Raw genomic sequence first — 10947 nt, forward strand, 5'->3', positions numbered from 1 at the left:
GTTACAAGCACATGACCTAAAATGGCAAGTGTCTTTGTGAAATTCTCAACTCGGTTCTCATCAGAACCACTCCAGAGCCGGGTCAATGTACCTACTTTGGCCTTTGGCCTTCGAGTGGGGCTGGAGAAAAATAGAGATCTGGCCCACCTCTGGCAAAGAGAGCATAGGAATATATCATGGACTCCAATGAGTCACAGATCATGTGACAACAGAGAAGGAAACCCTGAAGCAAACCTTTTTATTTTTCAATCGAGAGAGAAAACCGTATCTGGATAATTGGCCTACTGGCCTATCCACTGCTTAGCTTGAAAGGCTGAAGCTCAGAGGGTTCACTTTTCTTTTTCTTTTCCCTCTTCTCTCTTTCTTGGCTCTCTATAATCCTTCTTTACTAAGGCCTTATTTCAAGTTGGTCAGCATTTGAATTGTACTGCTAGGGCTCTGTGAGGTCCAAGTTTTATGACTAGCATTTGCAAACCCTCACCATAAAGTTGGAAACAACACATTTGTCTCTAAAAGATTTCTAAGTATGATCAAAGGAGCCTTTGAAAGTAAGCCCAAGAAAGGCAAAGTACTACACTATATCCTGAAACTTCTGGCACCATAGGGCCTATATTTTAGCCCCTAGGGACAGTCAGGTTACCCAAGATCCTTGGCTACAGTGAATCATCTTTCTTGTCCCAAGATTTGGAGTGTTCCAAACCTCAGTATTTTGAACCCCAAAGAGGAGAAATATCTCATGGCCCATGACTGGTGTTTGTTTCTTTGAGCGTCCTCTTGCTGATAGAAAGGCATGGGGTTGGGGGTAAAAGGTAGAGAAAGAAAGGCTCGGGGCAGTACTTCCTGGGTTCTAAGTTGGATTCTCCTGTTCCAGAACGGGTTCTGAGACTATGTCCTGCAATAAAAGAAAGAGAGAAATATAGGTGATACCTATTTGCCCTCCCGCCTCCAGCCTGTTTCTTGCTCCCATTCCGTTGCCCTTTCCCCAACTTAGCAGTGTCTCGCTAAGGTCCCAGAAGCATTTGCTTGTGTGACTGGCCCGATCTTCTCTGCCTTCGTGAAGTTCTTTATTCTAGAACTGTGCACAGATCAACCACTCTCTCTCCTCCTGCTAGTTGGCAGTCCTGCCCACAGAGAACTTGGAGATGTTTCAGGCCCCTTTGTCCTGGATTGGCAATCTCCTCTGTGAGAGCCGGCTTTCCTTTAGAGGTGTTGCAGGTTTGGGGAAAACTCTAAGCAGTCATTTCTGGACTGCCACCAGGGGTGTGTGTGTGTGTGTGTGTGTGTGTGTGTGTGTGTGTGTAGGGAGAAACCTACTTCTTGAAGCTGTGAAATAAGGAGACTAAAACTTCCTGACTTGGGATTTAGACACAGCTGCTTGTGAACTCTGCCTGGGAACTCTCCATATACCAATCAGTCAGTCAGTCAATAAACATTTATTAAGTGGACAGGTGATCATTTAGAACTCCAAGCCCAAATTAGACTCGCAAGGGGGACTGCTGCCTGCCTTCTCTATTGTGTGCAAGTGTACCGTATCCATGCTGTGAGCTCAGCTTTAAGTATAAGCTAGTCAGAAAAGAAGCATGGGGATCATTAGGTCAACCTCACATTTCCTTGTAAGACTGCCTTAAAAAAAAAAGTTATCTAAAGCTATGTTAAAGAGGAAGCCTGTCTAATCTGAGCCATCCTACCCTCCCTTGGCATTTAGCTCCATTCTCCTCCTTTCCTCTCTTGATTAAGCAGGACACAGGTAGTCTATCTCTCTTCCCCCCCACACACAATTGTCCCTTTTCACTTGTGGCTGTGGTGTTAATCCCATTGATATACAGGGTGTGGTTATTAAAATGATAGCCACAGAAAATTGTATTTAGGAAGGTCTGGCCTGGCATGAGGAATGAAACCAGTGAAAGAACCATTGTGTTCGGGGAGCATTTTTCAAGAGGTCTGGATGAATAATTCTCTCATTTAAATGGACTGAGTGACTAATGTCTTCACTTTATTTTAAAGTCCGAAGCTTGGTAGCGTCCTCCAGATTAAAGATTTTATCCGCTGTTTGGTATTTGTCCAGTATTCACTTCCATGACGAGCATTGGTTGAGTACCTACTATGTGCCAGGCACTGTGCCAGGAGTGGGTCATGCAAAGAAAATTTAACTAACCCTTGTCTTCAAGGGGTTTACATTCTAATGGTGTGTCGGGCTGGGGCAATAAGGAAATAGAAGACCTCCAATTGGAGGAGGAGGAGGAGGAGAAGCTGACTAGCGGCTGGGAGAGGGGAGATGGGGATGGGAGATGGGTACCCAAGACAGTAGATGCAGGAGAGGGGACCTGAGGTCTGTCCGAAAGGAAGACGGGAATAGGAAGATGGTGAGGTGAAGGGCAAGCGCGTGCCAGGCACAGAGGGACAGACGGCCCGGGCAAAAGTGCCGAGCCGAGCCGGGAGGTGTAAGGTGATTGAGGAAGCGTCTTTGAAGGAGACGGTTTGAAAGCTTAATGTCCATATTGATATGTCACTTACAAAAAAATTGGAACATGTGTCACTTGGAAGATTATTTCAGACATACTGGCTCTGAGGAATCAAAAAAATATCTTAGATTTTTCCTAGTTAGCTCTTAAATGTCTGGCTTTGGCAACGGCTCATCCAATTGATGATTTCTGCCTCATTTCATTGCACTCTCCCATTAATTGGGCAAAGAAGACTTTTTACATAACTATCTGGCATGCTTAATATGTAAGGGGCTTAATGCCCGATTTGAAATGTAATAAAACCGTTTAGGAGAAAAGGAGACAAAGAAACGAGCTGAGAAAATATTATCCAGCTCCGGTATCTGCTCGCTTTAATCGGGGCGGGGCCGGTTTACCTTTAAGGTCTCGTTTCGGCAGCTGGCTTCTGTTGGAAGAGCCCCGTTTCGCTGATTTCCTTTGCTGCTCTGATGTGCCAAATACTTATTATCTTTTTCTTTCAGTCCCAGGGATCCATTAAGAGGAAACTGGAAGGAGACAACTTTCCCGACAGCAGTTCCTTTGATGACCTTTACCCTCATGACATTAAGAGACCTTGCCTTGATGATGTTACTCTTTCTATGGGACAAAGTACCAACCCCAGTAGCTCATGTACCGAGGTACAGATGTCGTCATTTTCTATGGATCATAATTCCTCCTCCGTGGGCATGGCTGACCATTCGGTCCTACTGGAAAATAATCAGATGAACGATAATGACGTTGGGTCTTCGTTCAGCATGCCGCCAAATACAGAGGTCGGACAGAAAGGGCCGATGGGCGGAGCGGACGGTATGGCTCATTACGATGAAAAAGGAAACAGTCTGCAGACTGTGGATCAGGAGCTTCAGGATCTCCTGGAAGAGCTAACCAAAATGCCAGATCCTTCTCCTAATGATCTTGATCTGGAAAATATTCTGGGGAGCAAGCCAGAAGAACCACTTGGGATAGTTTCTGCGCCACCAACCTTGAGGAGCACTCCTAAGCCTTCTCCTCAAACGGCTCACCTGGAGAACCACGTCACCAGCAAGGAGTTTTCTCCTAGCTGCGGACAGACGGTGACAAGCGGGTCGCCTCAGCTGCGGCCCTCCTCGGCAGGAGCGAGCTACCCGGCTCATCCTCCCAGCAAGCCTACCACCTCGCCTGTTTCTTCGACAACCCAGACGAAGTGCCAGCCCCGGAATATGCTAACTGGCTCCTTACCCACCTTGTCTGGACCTCACTGGCATCACGCCCACCAACTGAAGGCCCTGGCAGCCAGCAAGCAAGTATCTTCTACAAAACAGCAAATGCCAACATCCAGCTGGTCTACTATGGCGTCTCCGGGCCTTTCTCCACCGTACCCACCGGGGTCCTCGCCACACCAGCAGCCGTACAGCCCTCAGAACATCATGGTGTCTGGAATATCATCCACCACTCTGCCGGGGAGCAACCTCCAGACCTCTCCCACTGCCTTGCTTTCCAATCTGTCCGTCAGTGGCAACTCTAGCGGAGGTCCCTCCGGGCCCTTTGGTTCAGAGATGATGTCCAGTCCCATTCTCACTCAGCAACAGCAGCAGTTCAGCCCTCCCAATGTCATGCTTTCCAACATGACCTCCCCGGCCATCCCTACCACCAGTATCAAGAGTCCTTCGAGCAGCCTGGTCTCGAGCATGGTCACTACCAATCCATCCTCACCATACCGGCCAGATAAGCTCTCCAGCCCAGCTCTGCATCAGCAGTCCTTCAGTCCACAGGGCGCTCTGATCCCAAACGTCAGTAAAGCCGGGGGGATGCAGCAGCCGCAGCAGCCGCCACCTCCACCGCCACCACAGCAGCAGCAGCAGCAGCAGAACCCGCTGTATAAGACCATAAGCAACAATCCATCGAAAAATCTCAGTGTGATCCTACAGCAAGCTTCCGGTGGCTTGCAGTCCGGGCTGGTGAATGAAGGCCCTGGAAGTCAGGAGCCCTTTTCCTTTGGTAATACCAAGCCCCTGTCCCACTTCACTTCTGAGGCAGCCCCCCAGAAGGTGGCAACCATGACTGCAAGCTCAGGGCAGCAGTCCCTGCTCCACTACCTGCAGCAGCCTCCACAGGCCTCCACTCAGCAGCTGCAGGCCCAGCAGCCCAACAGTACACAGTTTTTGCTACAGCAGATGATGCAGCAACCGCAGAGGACCCAACGACATATGTCACCTGCCTCTTTGCCTTCTCAGCCTAGACAGGTGAGAGAATCTCCGACTGGCTTTTGTTGATTTCCTGCTGACTTGGGAAAATGGTATATTCTATTGTGGCCTAATTATGGAGAGCGCATCTAGGCATCCTGATCCCAAGATCGGGCTTGATATGGGGGAAAGCATATTGAAGCCAGCCGATTGCGTGCGTCTGACTAGTTTTTAGCATTAATGAGGTCAGAGTTACCGATCTGGGCCCCCACTCAGGTGAGGCAGCTTCCCAAGTGAGAGCGGTTCGGCACACCCTGGCTGTAGATGGGTTATTCTAGCTAGCAGGTGCTCTTGCTCATAAGGGGATTGATTCAGCAAACCTAATAACACCACTGGAAAAAATTACTGTACAAGAGATACGATCATTTATTTATTTAAACTTTGCTGCCATAAGCATTCGTGCCAGGGCATTCTTCAACCAGAACTTACTTAGTTATAAATCAGGTTCGGTTCAACAACAGACTTTTATGAAACTCCCACTATGTGTCAAGAACTGTGTTAGTTACTAGGGATGCAAAAAGGAAAATGTCCCTGCCTTCAAGGAGTTTTTATTCTATGAGGGAAAGCAACATTTTAGGAAATATGAAACATATGCCAAGTAAATAATACAAGGTCATTTTTTTTACCATCCAGCTAGGATGGTAGGGACCAGCTAGGAACCCTAGCACTTGGTAGGGGTGAGAGGAATCAGGAAAGGCTTCTGGGAGGAGGCAGCACTTAAGCAGAGCTTTAAAGGAAACTAGAAATGTTAAGGGTCAGAGATGAGGAGGGCATGTGCTCCACAAATGAGCACCAGCTAATGGGTTTGGAGGCAGGAAACAGAATATCATACGTGGACTCAGAAAGCCAATTTGGCTAGATCATGAGTGCATGAAGGAGAAGGCCCAAAGAGATTAATGGGATCCCTGCCTTCATTGGGATGCCTATTCCTTCCACTAAGATTGTAAGCCTTATTGTTCTCTGATAACATGGTTTTGTTGGATCGTGGGACGCCTGCAAATGTATTACTCGGTATCTAGCCTTCTGGTGATGAGGGAGCCTCTGTGCACTTAGAAAGACCAGGAGTAGGACAGTACACATATAATGTGTTGCCAGAACTGTCCCAGAAGCCTCTCTGGCTTGGTAGAACCAGCAAGAATTTAGATTTCCCTGAATAGCCTTTGGAAAGTCAGGGTCATTTCAACTTGCCTAGGGACCTCCAGAGGACGACATTGCCTCAGACTACTCCTGGTCTTCCCCAATGAAGACACTCATTCTTTTCTATTGTCACCTTGGGGAAAACTTATTGTCTCCTCCATCTTGAGATCTCTTCAAGAGATGACCTGTCAAATGAAGCCCTATGGAAGGAAGGGTAGTTGAGTCAGACCCACCCTTTGTTAGAAGAGGTGATCCATAGAAATTTTCTTTTGATGAAAGCAATTTCAGGCATTATTCTGGTGGAGGATTACTGTGTCCTTCTGTGATTTGATTTAAATGCACACAATGTGATTTAGAGGATGACACTGAAATGCCGTTATCAAAAGAAATCACATTCTCCTTAGATTTTAGGTTAAGCTCCTTCAGCTGGTTCAACGTTCTCATTTTACAGAAGAGAAAACTGAGGTCCTGGGAGGTGAGCAGATTTGCAGAGTCACACAAAATGGCAGAGCCAATGTTCTAGATCAAGTCCTTGGACTTTCAAGTCTAGCCTCCTTCCCACTGTGCTAGGTTGTTCTCTTCTTCCCTTGTCTTTATTTACTCAGTAGTGCAAAGAGTGTTCTCTCCCACCAAACCACATAGCTCCTAGCCTCTCCCTCATGTGGCAGCCAGTCATCTTCAGTAGCTGCCTAAGCATGAGAACTGTCACAGAGTAGAGGGGGCCACATCCAGGCCAGAGGGTTCTCGCTCACTGACGCTCTTCAGGCCCAGGATGAGTGACTACTTTCCAAGAATGCTGTAGTGGAGATTCCTGCTCCACTCTAGGTTGGAATAAATGGCTTTTGAGGTCTCTTCCAGCTCTGAGGTTCCATGTGAATGCAGGATTCTGCGAGGATGGGTTGGGAGTATCCTCTTTATAACCGAAGGACTAGGTCTTCCCCCCTCCCGCCAAGGGTATGAGTTGCCCATCTCCACCTCAAGTCAAGGTAAGGCGCCGGGTATGAATTAGACCTCAATGCTCTTCTTTATGTATGTGGACAGCATGGGGAAGCGGAGAACCCCTGGCTTTCCCGAGATAGCCCTTGGGCTCTGTTCTGCGTCATGTGGAATTGTGTGAGGTGGTCACTGCAGAACCCAATCCAGAGAAGCATTTATTCAGTGACTGCTCTGGGCAAGACATTGCCAATGAGTTGTCTATCCTACTGCAGACCCCTGAGGCTCTTCCCCAGTTCCCTGATTTATCTCTCTACTAAATGCTTGTCGACTGACTGACTTATTCCCTCCTTTTCACTCCATTACCACCTCTGTACTGAGAATATTATCCTCCTAGTCAAGGAGTACCAAGAAAGATTCCTGTCACGGCATGTCAACATCTCCTGTTAACTAGCCAGACTTCGGGGTTGTGCGATTTCCCCACGTAACTTCCCAGGCTTCCGCACTTGGTCGTGGCAGCTTTTCCAGAGGAAGAAAAGAGAGGGAGGGGAAGTGGGGGGAGGGGAGGGAAGAGAGAGGCAGAGACACAGTGACAAAAGGAGAGAGAGACAGAGAGAGAGAGAGAGAGAGAGAGAGAGAGAGAGAGAGAGAGAGAGAGAAACTAGTACCAGAGAGAAACTAGTACCAGCGAGAGCATATTGGAGGCAAACTGGGAGAAAGTGGCTAAGATAAGGGTAATTGAGACATGGTTATAGATGCTGCATTTTTCTCATTTCCAGTCAGATAAATCCCAGTGTTTCATTGATTTTTACAAACCCAAACTTACATAACAGTCATTACCCACTAAAGGGCCTTCCTTCTCAGGCAATTACAACTCCTTGAGCTACCTGTGAATGGCAGGCACTGTTGAGAGGCTGAATGTTTGCTTAAAATCTGTACCGTCATTTCTAAAAGCAGATTCTGAATGGAAAATAGAAAGAAAATCCCTGGGAAGGAACATTTTGACATAAATGAAAATTCCAGCCGTGTACAGTAGTCCATCTTTTGCTATAGAATGAGGACATTGCATCTTCAGGGAATTTCACTTTCTTATCAGGTGACTGATTTAAGTGAAGTCACTCAAAAAAAGAAATCAAAGCCATTCACGCCCATGCTTACAGGAGAGAGCTGTAGCTGGGGGGGGGAGGGGGTTTCCAGCCTATAAGGTGCTATGAGACTGTCCTTGTTGGTCTGACTCTTGTGAAACCCACCCTCTGTCCCCTGAGTGCTGAAAGCCGACATTCATTTTTTAAAAGCAAACTTGAGTACAATTCAATTTGCTCTGAGATTTTTAGGACACCCCTTTCTCCACCAGCTCAGCCCCTCAGAGGACTGGAGCTATCCTAGGGTGTTGCAAAAGCAGGATTAAGAAACACCACCTTGGATTTTGCACATGGTAACCAGTGATTAAGAGTTACAATTGCTCAAAGACAAAAACACAGAAGCCCAAAAGGAAATGAACACTATCCTAAAGAATGTTGGGGGAGGCGGGGTCCCGGCGTCAAGCTCCTGTGTTTGTGTATCCGTGATGTGTATTGTGTCGATACATAAATATATATAAAATATTATACATATATGCCTGCATGCAGAAAAATGTGTGTTTCAATATGTTGTGGAATATCCCCATTCCTTTTTCCTCCAGAGTGAGGGAAAGGTACGGCTTTGTGGTGGAGAAGAAATATGGGTAGTAACCGGTTGGGGAAAAAAGTGAACCCAAAGTATGAAATCTGACCTTTGAAGGACAGAAAGAGGAGCACAGGAAGGGCTCTAGCTGCAAAGTAACACATCCAAGGATGGAGCATTTTGGTGTTTTGACTGGGAGGAAGAACAGGAGAGGCCAGATAAAATCCCCATAGAATATGGGGCTGTGTGTGATGCAACGTTATATCTTCAGTGACTAATTAATTGCATCCCTTTCAGTCAGTCAGTCCCCCAAACCATCCACTGACCAGACAGCTGGTAAATCTGAAGAACCTCTAGTCTTCACCTTTCCCCAAACCCTGCCTTCCCCACAGAGGGAATGTTGGCAGCCGTTCATGCGAGCACAGTCTGTATCGGGGGATACCATAAAGGGTCTTACTGTTAATATTGCCTCCAGGAATGTACATTCTGAAGGAGGATGTCAAAGGGGGATTATAGCTAATGATGATTTACCTGTATGCTGTATTTTTTTATTTAAGAGGAAGAAGGGAAGGCCAAGCAATAATTTAAAACCTGGAACTCTTTTTTGGATTCCCCAAGCATTGGAAATAGTTTGGCGGGATACAGTAAAAAATTCCTCCAGGCCACCTGTTATTTCAAAGCTTCCAGTAAACACCATTCTCCTGGCTGGGTGCACCCCTGCTGACACCTAACACGATTGGCAGTGCTCATGGTCAGGAAAAATAAGCATAGGAAGGGCAAATCCTGTCCCCAGCTGCTCACTTGTACCCCTTACTGCTCCTTTCAACTGAAAAGGAAGTTGGGCACAAGCAGTCACAAATTTGGCCCAGCTGGTTTTGCTTCTGCACCCATGGTGGGATTCCTAAAGGGAGAGGAGGTGAAAGTTCAACAATAGGCCTGTTTTTCAAACATGGAAGAAAATGACAGCAGGGATCTTTTCAGCCGCTGCTGGCTTCTGGTGTCCTTTTTTTTTTTTTTAAATATAGCCATGTATATACATGTTGTCTCCCCTGTCTAGACTGTAAGCTCAAGGGCAGGAAGGGCTGTCTTTCTGCTGAAAGTGAAGTACCGAGTAGTAAGTGCTTGATAAATGTCTCTCGATTAATTCAGTGCTCTACTGATGGCTGAGGCCGAGGTTGCTAATAGGAAACATGGAAAGAAAACCTTAGAAAAGTCATTTCTGCTCTCTGGACCTCAGTTTCCCTGTCTGCAAAATAAAAAGATTGAACTAGATGTCACAGTCAGATCTGTGATCCTGTTACGAGTCTACAAAAGGACACTTTTTAAGTCACAGGGGAAAATCTCTTTAAGTTCACCGAATTTATCGTCAGTTCAGTACATTTTAAAGATAAAGTTTTAGTCACCTTTGTGTAATATCCTGTAGTCACTGGTTGATTGACTGAATGTTTTACTTTGAAAATGATGATTGGGAGATTGCTTAGACCCAGTCTAAGTTGGGAGAGCCAAATGGATCTTTTAGTCCCTTAAAACTCATGGGCTCTGTTTTCTGCCTGAAGGAAATTATAAGGGAAACCCATCTTCCTTTTGGTGCCTATTGCTTTGGTTTGGGCTTTACTAGTTGAGCAGATTTATCAGCTTGAATTAATGTCATCTTAATTAACATTACAAATTGACTTTTGTCTAACCCTTATATCATGCCCTCCTACTGAAGAGAAAAATGAGAAAACCAGCTTAGTTCATATGGAGAGAACCCCCTTTTCATGGTCCATTCTTGACTGGTCTGGAGAGACCTCACACGGGCTTTTTTTCTGTTCTCAAAAGTGCTGTTTGAAAACCAGCAAAATTAGTCCCCTCCCAAGACATTAGACCAGTTTCAGGAGACCCTGGGAATGCTTTCTCTGTCATTCCATGTTCCTTTGTGTCTTTTTTGTGTGTTTATTTTTGATAGAAGCAAGGAAAAAATGTCATTTTTAAAAAATTTACCTTCTAATTCCCTAGAGATAAAAAAAAGCAGATTTGATTTCAAAGGCTAATGCTGATAATAGCATAATGTCAGAGCAGAGACCTTTGAGAGAATGGAAGAGGAGCATGCTTTTGAAGGCAGAGCACCAAGCCCTTCAGCTAATTAAGTGTCTTTCTTTCAGAATAAAGGATGCTAGTGAGGAACCTGCTTTAGAAAAAGCACCAATGCTGAACCTGGCCTTTGACCTCCATGTAACTTGTTTTTATGTATGTGAAAACATCTTCCCCAGTGACTGTTTTTTTTTATATATTTATATTTACACTAATTTGTCCATCCGCCTCACTGTTTTACATTGGGTTATTTGGTAGAGGTGGAGGATGGGACTACTCAGTAATAATAATAACTAGCATTTATATAGTGCCAGATATTGTGCTAAGCACTTTACAAATATCATCTCATTTCATCATCTGATGCTCAAAGGCAAGTGTTTTAAGGTTGAAAAAAAAATATTAGCTCTCTCGAGTTGTCAGGAAACATAGCTCTGCAGACC

At 45.7% G+C, this 10947-nt stretch overlaps 1 protein-coding gene across 2 annotated transcripts in view; it reads left to right on the forward strand.

The window, feature by feature from the left end:
• MAMLD1 (mastermind like domain containing 1) overlaps nt 1–7310 on the forward strand; it is a 54872-nt gene extending 47562 nt beyond the window's left edge. For both annotated transcript variants that reach the window (XM_031944784.1, XM_031944783.1), the window contains exon 2: nt 2963–7310. In XM_031944784.1, coding sequence (XP_031800644.1) covers nt 2963–4732 — 1770 coding nt within the window. In that variant the 3' untranslated portion in view covers nt 4733–7310. The remainder of the gene's footprint in view (nt 1–2962) is intronic.
• Nucleotides 7311–10947: the final 3637 nt, after the last annotated feature.

Source organism: Sarcophilus harrisii, chromosome X (genome assembly GCF_902635505.1).
Source record: "Sarcophilus harrisii chromosome X, mSarHar1.11, whole genome shotgun sequence".
NCBI lineage: Eukaryota > Metazoa > Chordata > Mammalia > Dasyuromorphia > Dasyuridae > Sarcophilus > Sarcophilus harrisii.